Source organism: Bombus vosnesenskii, unplaced genomic scaffold (genome assembly GCF_011952255.1).
Source record: "Bombus vosnesenskii isolate JDL3184/JDL3185 unplaced genomic scaffold, Bvos_JDL3184-5_v1.1 scf7180000013370, whole genome shotgun sequence".
In the NCBI taxonomy this organism is placed as follows: domain Eukaryota; kingdom Metazoa; phylum Arthropoda; class Insecta; order Hymenoptera; family Apidae; genus Bombus; species Bombus vosnesenskii.
In genome coordinates, this window is record NW_022883003.1 from 122,808 (window position 1) to 146,598 (window position 23,791).

At 40.9% G+C, this 23,791-nt stretch overlaps 1 protein-coding gene across 3 annotated transcripts; it reads left to right on the forward strand.

Moving 5' to 3' along the window:
• The first annotated feature begins 15,581 nt into the window (after positions 1 to 15,581).
• LOC117237433 (serine-rich adhesin for platelets-like) lies at positions 15,582 to 23,716 on the forward strand. Of its 3 annotated transcripts, XM_033501398.1 has the most exons (8): positions 15,791 to 15,810; positions 15,982 to 16,178; positions 16,266 to 16,472; positions 16,539 to 16,796; positions 16,878 to 16,925; positions 17,004 to 23,077; positions 23,285 to 23,404; positions 23,473 to 23,716. In XM_033501398.1, exons 1-8 carry the CDS (start codon positions 15,791 to 15,793, stop codon positions 23,557 to 23,559), a joined length of 7,011 nt encoding a protein of 2,336 aa, XP_033357289.1. In that variant the 3' UTR covers positions 23,560 to 23,716. The 3 variants fall into 3 exon arrangements, 2 of the variants coding, with proteins under 2 accessions (XP_033357288.1, XP_033357289.1); XR_004493998.1 differs by lacking the exon at positions 23,473 to 23,716 and having other exon boundaries at positions 15,582 to 15,810; positions 17,004 to 23,193; XM_033501397.1 differs by having other exon boundaries at positions 15,583 to 15,810; positions 23,285 to 23,716.
• The last annotated feature ends 75 nt before the right edge of the window (positions 23,717 to 23,791 follow it).

Here is a 23,791-nt window from a genome sequence, read left to right on the forward strand (position 1 = left end):
CGACGAAACTTTGAATTCTTTTCGCAAGAAATTACTATTCTTATCTGCGTCAAATTTTTATACAATGAAATGACTAATTTTATATAATTAATATAACATGTTAAATAGATAGACAGACGTATCTACTGGAATGTATGGTTGAATAGCGCAAATCAAGGGGGGAAAATAAATGGCAGTTTATTTACTTAACCGAAACTGCTAGGAAGTTGGAGTTCTGCCACGAGATTACCTCTCGAACGTTACCTCTGCGTTCGCACGAGTTGGAAATCTTTGGTCGACGACCATGGCGTCGACAACCTCTTTGCACGCATATCCACTCTCTTATTTACACTCGGGCTGACTGTAAATTATGTTTCTACTGCGTGGCGGGGTGCAGCGTAAACGTCATCAAGCTTCTTCGTAGGCGCGACTATTACCTAGGTGCCATTTCACAATTCCTTAATTCACATTGCAAAGTTACTCTTCGCTCTGAACTTTGTCAGATATTTACGATTTACCTCTTACCGAGAAGCGACTCCTTAATTAATCGTACAAAATATCACAGCTTACGGTATTATGCAAGGTCGTTGCATAATATTAAATATACTGCTATTGTCTATTCATTTATGGGAAACAGTTAATCTGCGAAAATGTATAAACGTACATAGAGTTCGGCTACGTATGGACGCAAATCGAAGAAGAAGAAACGAGGCGATGAACCGACGCGAGGCCCAGGTTGCAGGAAGGAAGGAAAGAAGGAAGGTGGAACTCTGAAACGGAGCTGACAAAAAGGAAGAACAGTCGATCGAGGATTAAGTAGTCGACGTGATCCCATGCACTTAGGGCTACAAGGGATAAAGCTCCGGCACTGTCAGTGGGCAGGGTGGGACGAAAGGGTGGACCAACCGGTCCTCGAGGTTGCCTCGGCTTATTCAGTCAACGAACTCTGCAGGCCCACGACGTGACACTGACCCCTCCAGGGTAAACGTCCCTGGCTGGTCGCTTTATCAATGTAAACGCGCCGATCGCTCGTGGAAATAAATGGAAGAGAGGAGGAAAAAAAGAGAAGGGAGAAAAGAGTAGAAGAAATAAGAAGAAGAAAAAGAAAGGGGGGAAAAAAGAAAGTGGAAAGAGGCACTGATTGCGTCGTCGGAAAGCAAAGAGTGGTGGATGGCTGTAACATTAGCGAGACGATGGGAGACGATGATCCCTTCGAGGCGTGTTTCTTCCGCCAATGTATACAGTGGTAGGTTTGCATTATGAGAGCTGATAACGTCACGAATTTCCTCGTGTTCCCTCTTCTGTTCATTTGGTATTCTCAAGGAGGAGTAGAGGATCGTTGGATCATCGAGTTGGAAGATCGTTATCTGTGCAAGAATAGGATTGGGTTTTTGTTAGTCGGCGCAGCTTAATGGAGTTTCTTTTGGAAATGTAGAGCGTTATACGCCGCGTGGACAGATAGAATCTCGAATTTGGGAGTCTCTGTTAATTATCGCGAGTATTTGGTTCGATAAGGTCTCTTCGAAAACAAGATTTGCATAATTCTAATATGTAATTCGAAGCGTGGAACGTAATGGAAAAAACCGAAATGGAGAAGAAGTTCGGGAACGAGGATATCTCTTATCGGTGATCCAGAGAACACAGTCGGGTTAACATCGTTGCTCTCGTATCTGCTTTCTCGTGCGACGTTGATAAACTAGCTAGAAGCTAGGGGACAATGATAAATACGATAATAACGACAACTACGAATCCTAGTTTACGATACTCCGTGGCAACCTTTACTGTCGTCATCCCTTTACTTCCCAATCCTTAACCTCGTCTTCGAAAAAGGAGAAACTACCGTTCAGAAGTAGGAAAATTATTTCCACAGAAACAGTGTACACGAACTACATACTGGCGGGAATAGACAAAGGGGGAAGCTCAATTTGCATCGGAGCAGATAATCGCGACCACGGGCGAGTCTCGGTAAGAAATCGAGCGTAGGAAGAGGGCGGAGAAGCACTCGTAGCAAGGTTGGTTCTGTCGCTGATTCATTAATTTACCGATGCCTAGAGGAACGAGCGGAGAGCGGCGCAAAAACCGTTGCAACAAGACGGAAAGGCGGCTGCAGGAAGCTGCCTGGTAATTGACGATTCTTCATAACGGAACCCCTTCCCTTTTATTCGCACGCAGGACGACAGAAGCTGCTGCCTCGATGATGAGTCTATCTTTTTCTTTTTTCTTCTCCTTCTCCTTCTCCTTCTCCCTCTTTTTGCTCATCTTCTTCTTCGTTCTTTCTTTTTTCTTTTCTTATAATACTTTCTGAACCTGATCGTCCACTCTGAGCATTGGCTTTTTCCGCCTGAAATTTCTTCGACCGTAATTTCAACGAACCGTTCGTTCGAGCGAAATCAGGTGGACTTGAAATTTCTTGTCGCCATTTTCAGTCTTCGTTCAAAACATGTTCCTATATGGAAGTGACAGTGGATTCATTTGTAAACGAGGGTGAAACTGTTTGATTTTTGTAGAAAGAAAATGAACAGTGTCTAATACGAGATTGTTAATGGAAATCTTTCGAGAATGACCTCGGGCTATTTGGTTCAATGGCGGTTGATTCAATCCTCGAGCAGCGAGGCTGAACGACTCTTATTTAGCGGAGCTTAATCGAGCCACTATCAAATTAAAAGAAACCTCTGCGTCTCGAGATCTCTGCTGGACCAATTGAATCTTTCGTGGTGATTCTTTTGTGGCAGATTGGATGATGGAGATTGAAAATCGACACTGGTGTCTGTTATCCGAGAATAAGAATGGAGTAAGGAGAATATTATATAGTTTTTAATAATTTCTATCGGAATGAAGGATACTTGGTTTCCATGTAATTCAGAACGAGCTATGGTAGAAAATAGTTTATTCGAAAACTAGTTGACTATTTTTAAATATTCGATACAATTACTCATTTAAATTACCCAAGGACAAGTATCTGTATAAATCTTTTAAAAAATCTATCGATCGCAAAGCATTAAAATATCTCGTGTAAATTGACGATGAAGATAATCGCCACGAGAGAAGAATCGTTTTATCTGTACAAAATTCAACGTTAACCGGAGGAGTGGAAAAAAAATATCGCGAATAATGCTGAGAACTATATTTGATCAATTCGTGTCGTATTAATAATTAATACACCAATGATCGCTGACGTAATATTACATCTTTCTGTGATTAAAGTATAATTAGATACGTCAGTTATCAGTGATTCTAAGGAAATGAGAATTCCTTGTATTTATTTGCGTTAATGACAACGCGTTAATGAAAGTAAATTCTTTGATTACGCAAGCTTACGATTTTCTACTTATCGGGATGGCTTCTGATAATATTACCGTTGACTCTAATCGAGGACATATAATTTTAATTATAATCGTCCACATGTATGTAAGCCTCTGTGAAGACTGTCAAATCTTTTTCAATTTCGTTGCATAAATAACATAATTAACGTTCGATTTTCAAGAAACGGGTGATTTACTTGCATAAGTCCATTTACCACAAGCAGATGATACGAATAACAAATTCGAAAAGTAATTTAAAAAATAATATCTGTAACGTTATCTATCTCCATTCTTCAATTTATGGACTTGATCTGATGGATTGGATATGTACATTATATAGCTTGGAACAGGCACAAATTGCGAATCGGCACATTCAATATTAAGAATCAACATAGATTTATGGTTGAAACAGCGAAGAAACAATTGTCGGTTTTGCATACACTTAATGTGTCATTTCTTCAGAATTCGCAAGAAAATCTGCATTGCATCGAGATGTTCGCCGCACCCTATACGAATAAATTGCTGGAACGTAAAGTCTTTCTCTCTCTCTCTCTCTCTCTCTCTCTCTCTCTCTCTCTCTCTGACTCGCTCGATGGAAGGATATCGAATTGAATGACCATCGCTGGTACTCGCACCTTGCGGCAACGAGGAGGGACGCGCATAGTCGATTAAGTCGATTGGATAAAGACCGAGAGAGAGCAAACCGGTGATCTCGTTCCTCGCGGTGGCCCCGATGTATCTATAACCGTGTTCCACGGTCATAGGCGCGAGTATTGCTGCAAATGAGAGTCCGAGGCGTCGCGTCGCGTCGGTGACTCGTCGAACAACTCTTGCCCCGCCAGAAGTCGTCGTCGTTTCTGCATTCCTTCCTAAGCTTGTCCAAGTCCTCTCCGTTTGTTGTCGCTGGTCTTAGTTTGGGCCTAGTTACGCGGAATCCGACTCGATTACACTCTCTTTCTTACCAAGATCGATAGAACGGATTGAAGTTTGTTACAATATTAAAATTCTGTTACGTTGGATTTATCTTTGCGAGTCGTGTAACCGCGGTCGTTTCGCTACCACGGACGTTTAAATTCGATGGAAGAGATTCGATAGAAGCTTCATTTCGGTCGATTCGAAATTTGAGAACATAACAGGCAGAAATTAATAGGAATGACAGGTTCTGTAACGAGGGGATCCGGCAGAGGTGGATACGTGCAAACGACATGGAAAGTCCAACGAGACAGCAGTTGGCACTCGGTTCGGCTCTCGATTCATGCAACGTCACGTGTCGCATTCGCAGGAACGCTCTTTCTTTGTGTGGCATTAACGTGTTCGGACTCGGACAGTGCATCGGAAACACCATTCTAAATTCGTTTAGAATCCTCTTCATCTATTTAATGGTACACAAATTGTTTAATAACGTGTCTATGATTAGTCAAGATTTTTTTCAAGATTTCCATTAAAAGACAAACGCGAGAAAAATTATGAAAGGAATAGCCACATAGAAAATGTAGAATCGATCTAGCAATTAGATTTCGCTTTAAGGGGAATGCCGAAGGTAATGCAGACGAAAATGGAAAGGAAAGCGAAGCGATTATTGGTGAGAAAATCACAGGCCAGGGAACAAACGCGGAAAATCAGACGCTATTAATACTCGAACTGGCCAGACAACATTCTAAGCGGGCAGAAACACGCGTTGTTTCGCGCGGTTGCTCGCCAAGCAGAACGGAGAATTTTAACGCTTCTCCTTTTCCCGCACCTGCTGCTCAGGCATTCAGCCAGGGACACGCAATTACCGCTGTTTTTCTCTCGCGAAACGATTAATAACGCGCCCCGCGACACGCTCTGCAATTATAGCGCCAGGCTCCATGCGTGCCTCGAGGATTGGATCTCCTTTTGAATAATCGATTTTTGCTGGCGTTCGATGCCTCTCTGATCGACAAGCGAGTAGACTTCTAAGTGTCTGAATAATTGACATATTTTTTACTTTACTCGCCGTTGAAAGTATTTTATAGAATATTTAGTGTTTTCAGAAAATCGCTCGAATTTTGTTCGTTTAAGTTCGTATTATGTCCTTATTAAAATGCTAAAACGAATTTATAACTGACGCGCGGGATAAGTATCCTTTTGTGTGTGTGTGTGTGCGTGCGTGTGTGCGTGCGTGTGCGTATGCGCGTAAATATTATGGAGAATTAACGGAAAATTAATTTTGTTACTAGCGACATTTTCATTGAACGCTGAAATTATTTATTTAGGTAATATTCAAAGGATTGATACTTATAGCTGCGGTATTATCGAGTATAGTGCGATGGTAAAATAAAGGAAGACGGAGGATATTACGCAACACGGAGAACGGCTCCTGCGGCACGCGGCTAGCAAGAAATCTGAAACAGCGGGTCGAAGGTTGCGATAGGTTCGCACTTTGCTTTGCGATCGTAAACACGTAACGACACGCGTGTTATGCCGACTGGTGAACACTAGAGGAAAGAGACATCGGATTCGTCACTATTATTAGCTCGTCGTTCTATGCCTCCGTGATTAATCTTTTATCGATAGATGCTCGTTCATTGGATACCTCGAAACGAGTCTTTTCTTTCTTCGCTTCTTAGGGACTTCTGCGGTCCTTGAGAAAAGGAAAAGGAGTTTAAAAAATTGCTTGGAGACATCTGCTTCTTCCGAAGACTTTTTTATGTTTCAAGTAGCTCGTGAAAAAGAATCGAACATTTTACTTTAGCGAGGAAACGCTTAGCTAAAGGTTAAAGATAAAAATTTGGTTTTGTGAAAGTTTTCTTATAAAACGAAGATCGATTTCCTTTCGAACAAAGGTCCTTAAGGAATTTCTTTACGTACTGGCGAGTAGAAAATTTCAATTTTTTATGTAAATATAGGCAGTTCATGTAAAAGACTTGAAACGACCGTAAATTGAATTGTCGTGTAGTTATTGTTAAGTTTACCGTTGGCCAGCGATCTTGTACTTGGCTTGGAGTAACAGCGTACGCTAGGAGGCACGTACTCTTGCTTGTCTAACTTTAAACTTCTTCACGTCGAAAATAAACTGTGCGGCTTTTGCCTGGCGTAGTCGCGTTCATGAGCGACACGGCTCTTCCTCTTCGTGGGCGTAAATCCGTCGAAGGAATGCGCGCATAAAATTACGTTAAAATTTTCTTTAACGCCTGTGCGAGCAAGATTTCGTTCGGCGGTCCATCTGTTGGTTCTTGATGGATCGATTCGGCTAATGAGACACGTGTCACAGTTTCCTAACATTGATAGATGCCACATTGGTGAGGATAGGTTGTACGTAATTTCGAATCGAGTGAAATCGAATTTAGATAGTAGACGTAAGTTATGCAACGTCTAAATTTCATAGGCCATTTCGTTATTTACTATTTAAGTTTGATAGCATTCCGGTATTATAAAATTTCAGTTTCATAGAATCTTACAGCTTAGAATTAGCTTAGAATTCCATACAGCTTAGATTTTATAGACTTCTAGAACTAGGATCTAAGTTCGTAATAATCTGAGTTTAGTAGGATTTAGTTCGACAAAATCTCAATTTCATATAATCTAAGCTCCGTAAGTTGCAAGTAAGTATCAGAATTCTTGCAGCTTCTATCTTACTTCAATTCTACTCTATCCGAACATCGATGAAGTCTACTCTCAGTTATTCCTAATCCGTAAAATCCGCAGAATCCTTGAAACATCTCTGCCGGTCACGTTTACCTAGAAATAAACTCGCGAACCACGATCTCCAAAGATCGAGACGAACGATGTTGGCATTGTTCAACGTGGATATTTTTGCTCATTCTCCATGTAGAATTACCGGTGCGACGTAGCTCTCCTCTGTAACTAACGTCCTCGGAAAATATCGACGCGATCCACCATACCGACGTATGCATTATTCAAAGATGAAATCCGCATTTAAATGTTTGCCCGTTTAAAATCCTCGCGCTGTACAACCACTTTTATTACATACTGTTCATACAATTCAAAACAGCCGGCCTAAACCATCGTTCTTACCCCGTTTTTTCTTCTCTCTTTCCTCTCGCATCTTCCATTTCCCCTCTGTCTATTCGAACGCGTAGCAAGAACACCATCTTTGACCTGCAATTAAATTCAAGAATATCGTCCCGTTAAATTCTGTTCTTCATATGAAAGGGGACCCCGTGTTCAGAATTGCGATGACCAAGCGAGATAAAAGGTTAATCGAGAGCCTCGTTATCGATAGATCACCCTTGTGTGTATGCATAGAATGTGTGTGCATGCTCGTCGAACGGCCGTGTGCAAGTCTATGTAGCGTATACACGGCGGAGGACACGCATATAGAGGCACGAGGTCGAGGGCCAACCTACATATTCATCGACAGCGGGACGCTTGCTTCCGCTTTGCCTGTACGCTTCTTACTTTCAAATCACAGTTAATGGTGGCGGCAGTGTGGCGACGTTTTCTTTCGGTTGGCATTCGATTAGCCACGAACCTCATAGCGGAGGTGACGATAGATGATTTCCTCCGGGACTTTCCACGAAACCGATAGGCTACCGTTAGCGGTGCCTTCCGGTCGCTATCCACCGTTTATGGAACTCGATGTTTCAACTGGGGGGACTTGGGCGCTTGTCGAGTGATAACCTTTGCTGCTCTTTGCTAGGGGAAATTATCGGATTATACTTTCGTCTCTGGTAGGATTTATACGTCGATTCGTTCGTTGGATCGTTCGAGATTCTTCTATAATTGTGAGTTTGTGATAGATGATCGATGGAAGGGGAAAATGAAGCCTACCTATTGTGTAATGGAGATTCGCGTGATACACATGTAGAGTAATCTAAATATGGAATGATTTATGCCAGTAGTAGCTAGGGTTATCGTAGATTAGGACTGGTGTAATTTAAATTTAATATTGGATTGACCCAAGGTAGATTAAATATGAGGATATCTACATATGTGTATTATATATTTAGATCCGGCGAAATTCAGCTCTAACATTGTTTAGAATATTTCAGAATGTTTGCATCCTACGTGTAAGGCTCGCATAAGGAATCTAAAAGACAGCGCATCGCCATCTACGACCCCACGATTCTTCATCGAATAAACATTTTGAAACGAGTCGCTTCATTCGGTGAACGGACCACAGAGACGAAATCTAATGAAACTCGAAGCCGAACTGAATCTCCTACCACTTTAAATCATAGCAACGTCTAACTACGTCAACGAGCAGATTCCGCGGATCAGTAATCGTTATTCTGGCATAGCAACCGGCCCCGCAGTTCACGCATTCAAGGATTCGATGTCGCGAGGCGGCTGGATATGTGAATCAGGTTTATAAATACATCGACACGAGTAGAAACTCTGTTGGATCGCGAAACCGATTCGTAGAGAGGTTATCGCCGAGTCTTTACCAATCGAACCAGCACAGCGCCGGGGTGTCACGGTTCGCCGCGTAACACCACGTAAACACCCTATCTTTCTTCGTTGCGCGCCGTATTAACGGCCTGATAAAATGTGGAAAGCTTTGCCAACCGTCGCGTTCTAGTAGTGGGGAACCAAGCCACAAGACGATGGAGAACACACGAGCTCTGCTTGCCATACTTCTCGCTATGAATATTCCTTACCTTCTTCTGCTTAAAAATTTGTTTCGATATAACAGAGAATCTTCTACGTCGTTAATCCTGCTGCGTCTTGTTGATCATTTTCGACCACTGCGGCTCTACTCTAATTTAGCTGAAGTATAATATAAAGTAGATTCAATGGAACTTAGAATCGAAACCATTCGTATTCGGTATAACTAAAGCTGAATGCAATCTACTAGATACAATGGAATCTAGACTCCGAGTACTCTAGATTCAATGGCACGTAAGTAAGTATAGTGTAATAATGGTATCAAGCGAACTTTAGATTCACTCATGCCTACATAGGACCAATGCGATCTACGTGGAGGAGATCGTAAGTGAATGGGGTAAAGTAGATCGATGCAGATAGAAATTTGTAAGTGTTCTGGAATGGTAACGGACAGCACGTCGTACTCGTTAGCGGGCAACGAATTTGCATAGAATTTTTACGAGCGACAAGCGAGTTGGACGAATAATATGTGGTCTCGTTTTAATCGATACTCGGGAAGCAATAATGCAACAGGTTTTAGAAGATTGTCATTGATTTATATGTCGATTAGTTTGTTCGATTTACGATTATTTGTCAGACGATCGACGTGGAAGAAATTAGCTTGCATTTTCCTGACTCGTTTGGGTCTATATGGTAACATAGTGGGAAGTATTTTAATTCAATACCAGGTATATTCGGAAGAATTCGAACCGACTATAACCCAAACCCGAAAAAAGGAGCCACTCGAGACGAGAGTAACTCGGTGTGGAAATGAGAAGCTGGTTCGGATAAAGGAATGCGGATCTGATTGATTATTTCTGATGGGTCCAATACAATTGTAAAAATAAGCACACGTATCGACCGAAAGCGTCACATGTACAAATAAAATCATATACGTGTGATGGTGAGCGATAGAGCGTAGCGCTTCCCTTCTCTCTATGCCATCTTCTTACAGTACCCTGGATCTAGCGTAATCTGAATTCCATGTAACCTAAGTTGTTATGCAATTTACGTATACGTAGATCCAGGTGGCACAATGTAATTTACGTGGAATGGAGCCCAAGTCCGATGCATTCTAAAAGCAGTGGAATGTAAAATCATCGATCTTTCTTATGTCGAAAGCGGTAGAAAAGTCTCACGATCGTTTACAATCAGAAATCCAGTCGATAGTTCTGAAAGGAGCTGTAGCAGACCGTAGTCGCATTTGTGAGGCTACCTACACGAGCGGCCCCGAGGGACCGACCGGTCTGGCCATATTAGTCCACAGAGGCCACGAGGAGGCTGACGTCACCAAGGGTCGCGTTCTCCTGCTGCGTCGACATAACGTCCTAGATGTTTCTCGTCTATGGTTATGGCACCCCGTGACACACGCTGTCTTACAGTTTTCCAAAGATTTTCTCGATTTTAGTGACCATAGAGACTAGTCACGTTTGAATTGTTCCTTAAGCGGCGAGCAATGAAACATGACTCAATGGGAAGCCTTGTTAAGTATGGTTGACCTCATTTTAATTGGAAGAGTAGGTTAACCATGGAATTCCGTTGGTCTGTCCAAACTAGGAACCGTAAAACGATGTTAAACGTCTTTTATATTTAAAAGAATCATCCTTGAAAATGTTCAACGTTCGTTAAACATAGAAATTTACATAATCGATTGGACGTGGTTGCACGTTCAGGTGTAATTAGGTAAAAGAATATAGAAAGAAATAAGGTACGATTAACTGAATTTTTTGATGAATTGAAGAAGGCGCAAGGTATACAACAGGAAAATTAACCAGCAAATCGAACGGTATTCCGAAGGAACGAACCTCGCCACTAGTGGAATTTCTTCTCGACTTCCGGCTGCTTGCAACAAAGTTACCAAGACGTGACCAGTTGATTAAATCGTCGTCGTTGTCTGGTCTCTTTATGGAAGCGTTTTACGTGTCATCCTCTAATGAGTTTTCGTTAACATTGTTGGGTAAGTTTGAACACTTCGAGGCGATTAGATTCTTCGTTTAATCCTAAAAAAAACTGTTTTCAACGATAAGATAACAAGGTACAAACTATCAGAATAGCGAAAATAACTAATTTATAATTTTCTCAGTTAAATTTTATGTACTTGCGTTAGTGCGTTCTCGTGAACTCGAACGTCGTTTTAACATCGTTAAAGGATAGAAAGATAAAAAGAAAAAGTAAAAATTAGAAACAAAATATTAGGTTGATGCAATATTGGTCCCTAATGGATTAATCTGGACAAAGAGCGGTGGAGTTCGCTATAGAAATTCCAAACGAGCGCTTTTGCTGGCAAGGCTGTACGACGTTCTACCGATGCACGTGCAGATTTGCACGGATGAAATTCCAACACGGCGAACGTTTATGGGGGGATTGATTGTTTAAACAAGCGTTTAAGCGTTCGCGGAGGTGTCGCAAAATCTCGACTGTGTTCCGTCGAAGGCTGGCCAAGGACGGAGATCGCGACGATTCATGGAAGAGAGAGAAACGAGCAAAGCATATACATTACATATGCAGTTTGGCCGGATAGAGAGAACCTTGTTCATAAAGAACCTTTTGACCTTTGCGGAAGAGTGTCAGGTGAGCTCGTCGTGCATAGAAAAACGTAGCCAGCGTAATTTCCATTTGGTGTCGAGTTTTGCATTACGCTGCAAAAAAACGGACAGAGTCTTATTATATCCACGTGTTCGTCCGGTATTTTCATTTCCTTTGTCCTCGCATTTCCTATTTACATTTTCCCGCGCACTGGTCTAAGACGCTTGGCAACCGACGTGTCTTCGTTCCCTTCGCGAAGAAAGAAGAAAAAGGAGATGGGAAAGAATACAGAGAGCTAGAAAGAGGAAGAAGAAGGTAAAAAGGAAGGTGGTAAGAAAAGTGAGGGATATCGAGCAATGGAGAGGGGAGAATGATAGTATTAATATTAATACGAGGCGGTGAGCGTCAATCGAATTATGTATACGGGCTTGTTTACTCTAGGCCGTGTCTAACGAATCGATTCGTTAAGTCTTGGAAGGTTGCTTGAGAAAGACGACTTTGGCTACGCTCGTTGGACGAACGAAACAGCCCTGATGTTATAACACTTTTGGAATACTTATAACAGACATATGGAAGATTCAAATCTCGTGAATGTAAGTGGCAAAGTTCGATATTCTAATAACAAATACTTTAATGATCTCTATCTGAGTACTTCGTTAAGTACGTTGTCGTGATAGGTGGTAAATAGATGTCGTTCGCGATGAATCTTTGGAGACTTCGATGAAGCGAAACGTGGAATTTCCGCCATTTTGCCCGGTTGGGGGTTGGTCCAGAGGGGATGCTGCGCACATTTACTTCCGTATCATCCGCACAGAGGCAGAGCAATGCTCTGATTGGACCTACGTCCCCGGTTTTGGAGGGTTGTTGCTTCCCTCTTCTTTGACCAAAACGCGAACATGGTGTATCCTCCATTTTATACCATAGTAACTGCACACAGATTCTATACAGAATATCCTTCTGCAAAGTTCTTTGATATTGCATTGATATCTGTTCTATCTTCCTAGCGACACATTACATAACTTAATCATACCAATCTCTCCTATATCGGAAAAAACAGCTTCCATATGACGTACATTGTCCCCAAGTTATCCTGCCAAATTTCCAATTCATTTCAAATTATCAGTAAATCCCAGTTAATTGTAAAAAGTTAGAAGAATCGATCGACAGGAGAGTCAACAACCTCCTAGTTGAAAATTCTGATAAGAAGGCTTGGAATTAATCGTCGGAGCCTGAACAGGGGCAAACACAGAGATTCGGGGACGACGACTGCGCAGGATTTCTCTCTCGATGCGGCGTGTGTCGCGGTGGCGGTTGGCCAACCCCTTGATGGCAGCGGAGGGTGGCAGAGGGTGCGGTCTCTTGCTCGTAATCAATACCGGTGTCGGCTGGCCTCGCTCCGCCGTTCTCTCGCCACCCACGCGAAATCCTGCAGACACCGGCTGCCACGCCACGAATTTTTCTCCTTGTCGTCACCGACTGTCGCCGCCACCGCCTCCCTTATCGGCTTTTGTCGTCGCGTCATTCCCTTCGCGTCGTCACGGCTTTCTACCCTCTTCCCTCGTGTGCCCAACCGCGGGTCGTTGTCGTGCAACGAAGGAGATACGCTGGTTCGTTTATCTGCTAGTTTCAATTTTTACGAGCCAAGTACGTAACGAGAGCGTAAGAAACCGGAGAGTTCAACGTAGGCGAAGGCGCCACTATAAATTCAAGTTTTGAAACATATAGATACCATGAAATCTTGGCACGACCGTATGTAGACGCCGCGGCAATCAAGTTCTTCGCAGAATCTGCCAGCCACCAGAAACTTAGACGCCGCCGAGTCTATAATCTTGCTGTCGTTAAAAATTTGTTTAGTAACGTTGCAATGATATCGTGATTCGCCTGCGATGAATTCTATAGCTGGCATCGAACTAATCGATCGCTCAGGGCCGTCGAAGAACACTCTCGCTACTTACCATTCTCTCTTCTATTTCTTCTTTGTTGTTCTATACGATCGTTGCCTATGCAATCATCCAAAGAAAGAACACGTGTAACGTACATATATATATATGTTTAGATGTAAGATTTAGCGCAGTTAAATTGTCGTATAAATATAACGGATAAAGTTAGTCAGCGAGAAATAAGAGAAACGCGAACGAGCCACGGACGTTGATTCTCCTCGGGGGCGCTTCCTGAAAGGCGAGCCGTTAATCGTATAAATGATTCTCACGGGAGCATCGTAATTATACCGCGGCACATTCCTTGGCCACGGCTCCGGAGGCAGCAAACGTAAACGTAGATGCGTGAGAGTGCGTACATGCGAAACTCGGCCGCGTGTTGCTTAAATCATTAATTAGTGCCGCACGCGCTACGCTGCACTGTTGAAAACTAGAGTTTCGCACGGGGCCGCGCGTATAAATGCTGCCGCGATGATTAACTGTTGAATAATCGCGCGATTCTTCGCTGTTAACTGTAGATATTCCGCTTGGAAATCCAACATTTAATATCTTATCCTGATTTCAACCGCGTCTAAACGCACGAGTTCGATGTAAATCACGTCCTGTTTTCTCCTATTCTCGCCTCCACCGAACGGGAGGAAAGTCTTTTAGCTAGATAGTTGACTAGTTTGAATCGATTAACCTAACGAAGTTTTCATATTCATTACTATTTAAACGCTAGAAATAGAAATTAATGTATACTCTATCACACGATACTTCGGATCTTGGCTGGTATATAGTCGCTAGTAAATTATAATTTTCAAGGATTACTGTGCAACATCGTAGAAAGTGTTTTGACGCAAGCAGTTAAAGCTGAGACGATACGTTCGGTATTCACGTGTAAGAAGTTCTATTTTCGAAAATACCAGAATTGCGAATCAGACCCTGTTCGTCTTCCCTAAATTTTGACCGTGTGATTTTTTTCACTGTCTTCACTTCGCTCGTTGGACAGATTATAGTTACTTTCTCGAATAAACGCAAGCGCATATACACGATGAAGGTAACGGTAATGGCGTCCAAATTTCTAACGAGTCATGCCATACCTCTTTACAGTTCACAAGGATGCAGCGTAGGCACGCTTACAATCGTCGACGTTACTCTCCCTCTGGTGAATCTTTCGTTTTCTTTTTATTCCTCGCGCTAAATGCGTATTCTGTTTATTCCTTACGAGTAGGAGTTAATTTTATTGTAAACAGGCTGACAGTGAAATATGCAGCAGTGCGGCGTTGCCAAATAAACGGCGCACACAGAAAACGCTCGAAATCCCGCAGCAAACGTTTCGGATGAAAGTGGAAAAAATATGTCGCGGCGTGTTGGAGTACGGCCTCTGGGTATTTTCGCTGTCGAGTCTGCAGAATTCCTGTCTTGAAATTTTCGAAATACATATTCACGCCGCCATGTTGGATATAGAAACGACCGAAGCGCTATATCGCGAGAATCGTGCTTTACCAACAGCGCAAAAATTATTTCTCTCACATGTATCTGGCCTCATCTTATATATTATGAAGTATCTCTTTATTTTTACTCTTTTTTTATCACGGCTACTTTTTATTCCGTATAATATTCGCACTTGTCATCGGCGATTTCTATTAATGCCGGTTTCAAGGCGTTCTCTCTCTCTCTCTCTCTCTCTCTCTCTCACTCTCTCTCTTGTGTTGACATTCGAATGCATTTCGCATAGTGGCTACGTATGACTCTGCTTCGACGCATCTCTGTAACTATATTCCACCGTCCGGCGATCGTACCACGCTTCATTGAGATTGCACAATCTGCTGGCGCCTCCCGTTAACAAAATATCGGGTTGATGAGAATGCACTTATATTTCGTAGGCTACTGATCTGCCTTAATGAAAAATTATTCGTTGATTGACTAAATTAAGAGGATTAAAGGAATTTTTATCGAAGATCTCATTTCAAGGATTGGGGAAGGAATTACATTTGATTATCCAACAGAACACATTGACAATTGCATGTTTTATATAGAAAGAATTATGTTCATACAATGAACTTTTGATCTATACATGCACATACATCTACACATATTTTAAGAGCCTCTAAGAATAGATTTTGTGCGATTTTATCGACTGCAACGTTTTAAACATACAAAGATAAAGTAGAGATCTGACGAATTTTCTTAATATACGTATATTGATAAAAAAAGTGTAGTGATACCTACTATAATGACACCTGATAAAGGCAGTGAAAAGAGCGTGAAAGGAAATCGATAGAGGGCGGGCAGGTTCAAATGATTGTCGTGACATTCGGGACCTGTCGGCACAGTTTTTATTTCGCGTATTCCGCGATCGAGGCAATTGAAGGGTCGAAATGTCAGAAATTCGACGGGAATCTACGAATGTTTGTAATGTCAGTTACAAGTGACGCATTAGCGCTTCCCGCGGCGCGTTCTTCACGCGAAACGATGCCAACAGGATAAATTATGCCTCGAAAAGAGAACACGTAAGTGTCTATTAGCCAGCTTCTAACCTCGACCACTTTTATTACCAAGATTACTCCCCTTCTCTTTGCGTCTTTTTCTCTGGAACAAGAACGAACAAACGTAAAAAATAAATTAAAAAATAAAAAGTAAAAAAACTAATGGTCCGCTCGTTAACGTGGACATCTTCTCAGCAAAGCGAAAACATGGGAGCGAGACAGAAGAAAACGTATGAACGCTTACTTCAAAACTCTGGCAGACCTTTTGCCCCCGCATCAGGAGGGTCGCAAACGCAACAAGGTCGACATCCTGATTCACGCATCGAAGTATATCAAAGACCTCCATAGCCGTACAGAGGAGTTGTTTTCTGCTCATGCCTCTGAAGCGCATAGTAAGCAAATTTTTTGACGATAACTGTAACTTGTTTGTGGTTGAGATTATCTTTTTTCATATTTTTATCATATATTTTTGATGATAGAGGAGGAATTGGCTCGTCTGAAAAAACTTGTAACTCAGCTTTTCTCTCGTACTCAACTATTATCTACTCTTCTACGAGATGCTGGTATCTCTGTGCCAGCAGAGCCAGCCCTTGAAAAGATATCTCCCCTGAAATGGTCGAATAAAATTAATGTAGAGGATGCAGAAAAGTATTTCAGCAAAACGGAAGAAGTTACGAATAATAAAGGTAATATTTGTAAATGAGAAATAATTTTTTTGGGTTTAGGTGTTTGTAAAATATATTTGATTTCAGTGAAAAATTCTGAATGCAAAAGGGAGAAGTCTGCAGAACTCAAAGTGCCTTCTAAGAGAAAATCAGTTACTTCTTCTCATTCGTCTAGTAAAAAATCAATCGAAAATAGCGATATTTCTAAGGATGTGAATAGTTGTTCCTTAGAGAATCAAGAGAATCAAGTAAATTCTGCAAACAGCAATGACGATAATTCAGAGGCTACAAGTAATGCATCAGATACAAGATCCAAAGAACCAGAATGTTGTCAAACGAACACAAGTAAACATTTCTACTTAACTCTAGTTTTACAACTTGTTTCAGATAATGAAAGTATGTACTTCTTACTATTTTGTTAATTAGGTTGTGACATAGCAGTCAATTGTCCAGTAAATAGCAAAACTAATGATGGTAGGTATAGAAAATATAATTACACATCAAAGTTTCTCTTACCAATTTATCATATATAATTATAAAATACTGTTTTAGCATTGCAAAAAGTAGAATCTCAAAAAAAGGTAAAAAGGAAATCGAAGAAAAAGGAGGAGAAAAAATCATTGACGCAGTGTATAAATAATTCCGTGACTAGCTTGACCCCGAATACCCTCATATTATCTGGTGGTAAATTAATGCCCTTGGTAACTCCAATGACGTCGAACATAATTGTAAATACTCAGCAACAACCAGCGAATCCCATAATCCTCGGTAACAGTCAGCAAAATCAGATGATTGTGATGCAACCTTTGACAAATCGTGTACAAAACCCGGTTGTTTCCATTTGCAATCAAGCTGTGATTAATACGGTTCAGAAAGTTACGCTCAATACGGTCCCTAGTATTCGCACGAAAATGGTAGTGGATTCACAAAATTGGACATCCAATGTGAAGAACATAATCAATGCAACAAAGATAGGTGGCCACAAAGGCATTTTGCCTAAGGGTAAGGAGATTACGGAAACAACGATGACATATAAAGTTCCTATTCCGGCGGTTCATAAGGAAAAAGCAGAAAAATATAAAGAACATGGATCTAAGAAGGAGATGGAAGTTAGATTGAAGGCCAACAAAAGTCACAGTAAGAGTTCTAAAAATCAACAGCCTACAGAAACCGTTGAAGAAAAGAATGAAAAAGAGAAAGTCACAAAAAATATTGAAGACGCAAATTCTGTGCAGAAAACTGTACTTAAACGTTCTGCAAGCACAGAAGCTGGATGTGTGGATGAACCTAGTGATAAAAAACGAAAAACGGATGAAAACCGTGAACACAACTCAGCGGGTACGGTATCTATACCGAAATCGGATTTTGCTGTCACTTGTAAATCTATTGAAAGTTTGAAACACGTTATAGAAAAGATAGGTGAAGAAACGAATGAAGAACAAGATAAAAGTAATTCCCTGAATGATTCTGAAGAAAATACAGAAACGAACGTAGAATGTTCCGTTTTGTTAAGTACCAGTAGTACTAACCAGGAGGATATTCCTGACTCTTCAAAATCAGCGGAGGTTCTGACAGCGGATAGCATCCATTGTAAGACAAAAGGATGTCGAGATGCATCAGTTTCGCATACAACATCCCCAGTCACTTTCTCGGACGAACACTTAAAATCTTCCAATGAAAATGTTTCAGTTTCACCTGAAACTGATTTTAACATTACCATAAACAGTACATTGGAAAAGTCAAGCAATAATATCAGTTGCTCTGATTCTAAATCAACTTTGACAGAAGTAGCAAAAACGGTTGAAAATCCTGTGGCTAAAAAGATGAAAGATGTTTGTAATCTTGATACAGAATTTGACAACCTCTTACAGGTGGCACCAAAAGAGCCAGAGGTTGTTGAGGGAACGACAACTAACTTAGAAAGTAATAAAATTATTTTAAATCTAGATACAAATACCACAACAACTTTGAAACCAGAAACAAGTACTGCAGTTCAAACTCCAGATATCACAACGCCGTCATCGTCATTGCTTCCGGTTAATATAGTGGAGGATGAATCCAAGATAGCAAAAACATCAAAGGACGAAGTATCAAAATCGTCACTATCATATAACACGGAGAATACTTTTGTACCTATTGGTAATAGAGCCGATGGTCTCCATTCTGATCTTTCAAATGATATATTTGCATCTCTTCAAGTTCCTTCTAGCTCTCACAATCCAGAATCTATATCTCCTACAGCAGCATTTTTAATGGCTTTCCCATTAGTGTCTTCGCTAAATGGTAAAACAGAAGTCTTAGAGGAGGAAATGAAAGAGGATTTCAAATATCATAGTCAAACGCCACCCATGCTTCTACAGATCGGGGCAATGGAACCTAATAGTTTTAAGCTAAAGGCAGCATCACCACCTCATTCCACCGTAGAAAAACGTCTAAAAGTAACATGCGAAGAAAAAAAGACTATAAATCCTCCCGTGAGCGAGACAGTGTCACCAAACATGATGGTGGAATGTACTACAACTGCGAAAGCCTTGCCCAAAGTTATAAACGACGAACCTCTCAGGGAACCTTATAAAATTGTTGTAGAAAAGTCTACAACTTCTAGTTCTTTCTCCAATGCGACTATGTATTCTATTTCAAATGCTTCAGGTACTACTTCAGTTATCAATACTTCAGAAACGGGAGAAAATTGTCAGAACCAACTCACAACAAATTTGAGAAATGCAATCACAAATACTACTAATGAAAATGTTGCTGTTTCTCAGATTAATACAGTCTCTATTTCAAATAAATCAGATCCAACTAATTGTCCTGTACAGGCATCAACCTGTGACACTAATGTTCGATATAGCACTTCTCAGGATTTTTTATCGAGTTACTCGACGATCGTTGAGAACAATTTGACCACTTTGCAACAGAATGCAAATTCTTGTACCAGTTCGGCGATTCAAGAAACGAATGCATCTGGTTTGACTCAAAATGTCGTTCCAGATGTGTCGCAGGCACCACCTCTAGTTTCACATTTGACTAATACTAACACAACAACAAATACTTCGTCCCTGCCTTTACAAACATTGCAAATGGAATATACTTCTCATATGAAGGATAAAGAATCTCACAGTTCCCGTGTTGCTTACGGAGTTCATGGCAAGGATCCTCTAGTAGATTCTAACATAGTTACCAATAATCGTTTGAACTATACTGGCCATATAGACAGAGTTCTTCCCACTCCTTCTCAGAATATCCAGCAAGAGTATTCAATGCGATCTAAAGAAGCGACTCTACCAATTCTCCCTTCACAACCCATGCAGACTGTCTATGAATCACAACCTAAAGATAGTCACGTTCTAACTACTCAACAAAATGTTCATCAGAATTACACTTCAGTTCATGAGAAAGATCATATTATTCAGAACTCTCACAATGATTACACCATTGATCAGAATAAAAATCTGCCTCGAAAGGATTCGTATTCGACAGGGAGTAGTAACGCAACCACGTCGAACAGGAATCCGAGTTACCCTTCGAAAGATTCGATATCAAACTCATCCGAGGATCATTTCCAACGCAGTTATACGAAGATAAACAAGGAGTCTGATTCTTCGGGCACCAATGTCGTGAATCAGGATCAAAAATTGAACGATGTTTTGAGATCAAAAGCTCAGGAACCGCAAGGTCATAGACGTGATACTAATTACAATTCTGCAAAAAAGATGGATGTCGATCCGTTTACTCAAACATTTTCCTATGGAGTGAAAGAATCTATGAGCACCCAGGCCGAGCAGAGTGTTTTGAATCAGAACACCGACAATATATATCAAAGTAAAAGGGACGAGACTCAAAATTATTCTACTTATTCTAACAAAGATACAAAGAAGATCAACACTAGTTCTTCTAATAATATAAGCAACAAACCTCTCATTCAGAATACTCCTGTTACACGTTACTCGCAACAACCGACGTCGTTCGTGGCTACGTCCAACTATGAGCAGAGTACGGTTACTGAAAATCATGCAAAGTCAACAACCACCGTTGCTCATAATTCCTCCAATTTCAGCATTTTGTCTTGGACGACTTTTTCTCCTGTAGGCGGAGGGAATAATAATAATCTGGTACAATTTGAGCAGGGACCAAGTCAAACTGATAATACCGAGGCAAAAACGATATGTGAGAATTATAGTTATGTTCCCCTCCATAAAGAAAATCCAAATTTCTCCAACGTGTTGACGAACGATGTTTTTTCTGTGAATTCTACTATGGCTAATATGGACAAATCAAGAATGAAATCGGGAATGGAAACACAAAAACAGTCCTTTGTGGATCCTTCTAAAACCAGGAATATTCAGACCAATGTTCCACCATCTAGTAAGCAAAATCGTATGCAGAATCAAACTTCTTCCAACAACAATGATTACAACAAATTTAGCACGGAAAACAAAAACAAGTCTAAGTATGGAATAGAATCAGAGTATATTCAAAACGAATATTCCGGTATGGAGCAACAATCACAACAGCAACAGCCACATGGACCAAAGAATCATCAATCTATGGCAGCGAAGCAGGACAAGACAATCTATCCAATGTCTAACTATGACTCTCAAGTAAACTTTGATTTGTCCGAAGTTAGCGCGCAAATGAAGTACCCTGTTGAGACTTATACAAGTTCGAATTTCAAATATCCTGACAAATCTCAGCAGCAAAGTCAGAATAAATATCAACCTTTGGTCCAAGGACAGGTCCCATCTCTTCAACATGACAGCGGTACTTACAATAACGATGGGAAACATGGACAGCAACAAAGTACAACAAAGTCGAAAGGAAACCAGCAACAACACGCAATTAGAGCGCCTGTAAATTGGATGATGACCCCAGAGATTAAACATAATGCCAATATTGCCGATATTATTTTACCACCTATTGGAAAGGAGCTAGAATTTTGTCAGAACAATCTGTTTGCTCAAACACCATCCTACAATCAAGGAACAGCGAATCAATTTTATAACAATTACGATGTCGCAGCTCATAGTTTTTCTAATTTACCGGTCTTGCAGAGCGAGCCAAAAAGAACCTCAGAAGTGTTCTATTCCGAGGAACAACCATTCCCCTGGTCTCCCACGAAAACCAGCATTCATGTTGAACAAGCTCAACCAGTCAAGGGTATAGATCAGCATATCGTACCCTCCAGTCTTCCAACGTTGGTCGGTGATCTAGATTTAGGTACCAATATACCCGAGAAGCAGAATTTCTTATTTGGGCAAGTACCTTCAAGAGTACCTTCTGATCAGAGTAAAGATTCCATCAAGGATAAAGAAGGAAATGTTGTGGGACGTGATTTTCATACTGTGTTGAATAATCAGACAGTCCAGCATCCAACAGCTGGATCCTCTTTCCTTTCAGTGAGTCAATTGGTGGAACACGAGAAAGCTGAAAAATCTCATCAGCAACACCATCAACAGCACCATCACCACCATCACCACCATCATCATCATGCTCATCAGCATCAACAACAACAACAACAACAACAGGCGAGGAAGCATCAAAGGAAAAGCAATACTAGTCCTAGAGGAAACAGTAAAAGGCAGTTGGATATCCGCAAACAAGGATCAGGTAATGATCAACTACATCAAAGACACGAGGAGCAAAAATCGTCCGGGCACACCTTTCCTGAACAAGGATACCAACAGCAACAGCAGCAACAACAGCAAAAGTATCAACAGAATAACGTTCATTGGAGGAACAGGAATTGTAAGAGCAATTACACAGCCGAGGCACTGATAGGGACTAATAGTAGCGTACATGACACAAACCAAGACAAACACGCTTCGATTAAGTTCTCCACAAATTATTCGCAGAACAAGTTTCAAACAAGCCTGCCCACTGCGGATGCAGTCATGCCCCTTAATTATTTCTCAAATGCGGATGATGGAAGTGGTTATGGGCAAATGGTGAACCAGAACTTTAATTCGTATACATACTCTTCTAACGCTAATATTTATCCCACTTCGAATTTTATAACCAGTATATCAAACACACCTACCAGTTACATGATGCCATTGCACGATAACACTGACTATATGGAAACGAATGCCTTCTTGTTGTCAAATGTGACTGTTACCTCAACTACCACCTCTTCATCCTCATCTACCGTGACAACCTCGACTTCAAACGTGAATACGAACGTAAAGAACCATCAACACTATGGAAAGCAGCAAAATTGTGATAAAAGGCCATATCCTACGAACGCAAAGAAAGCAAAAAGAAAAGCTCTCGATGGAACCATGCAGAACTTAGAGTTTCCTTTGTCTGGTATCAATTCACCCCTAGAGGATTATCATCACTCTACTACATTTTTACCGCCGCCACCGCCGCCACACGCTAGCCCTCTTTATCAGAATCACACACAGACAAATGTATATACCAAAGCGGTAAATGGTCTACCACCGCCACCACCTGTGACTGGTCCTCAGGGTGTACCTGCGGTAGCAACAGCTGGGTTTCCAATGAATCCAAACATGCCAAGAGGAGGCATCGTTGCCGGCAATCATATGACTATGAGCCATCATCCTTCTGGCACGAGTTTAACCAACTTCAATTTAAGTACCATTTTCCCAGAGATGAATGACAAAGTATGTGGACCTTTTGTTCACTCTAATCCTTTGTTCTCAAATTGTCCATAAAATAATGCCCTATTGATAATATTAAACTCGCAATCAAGGGATGGTACCCTTTAAAATGATTGAAGGTGAGAAATAAAAAGATGGGTACAAAGGATTAGAATTGATGTTTTACCGCTTAGAGTGGCACATTGGATAACTGTTCAGCTTATTTGTTAGATCACTGGATATAAACCACCAAACGGTATACCACCTGGCTTGTCGCAGCCGCCAAATCAGTCTGCAACTTATGCACAGAGGACTAATTATACAACGAATCCTCTCTGCCATTTACCACAGGTTTGTTTAATAACCAAAGAATTTAGTATTCCCTGTGAGCTAAAATTAAACAGGAGCGTTGTCTTCAGGTGTCGGAAGAAAGTCAATTTGGTAATAGCGTTCCTCCTCCTCCTCCTCCACCTCCTCCTGGAGTGATTCATTACAAGAATGTATGATAATGTAAGTATGAATGTAGTGTAGTGTATCATACTTACATTATCATTACGACAATGTATGGATGATGATGTAAGTATGAGAAATTACACATTAATCATTCTATTATTGTATATATGTAAATAATCGTGTAATTGATTAAATTAAAAGAGGTTGATATGTATTTGCGATATGTTTGATTTTGTATTATATTATAAGGTTAGTGACGAATGATATTAAAAATGAGTTTACAAA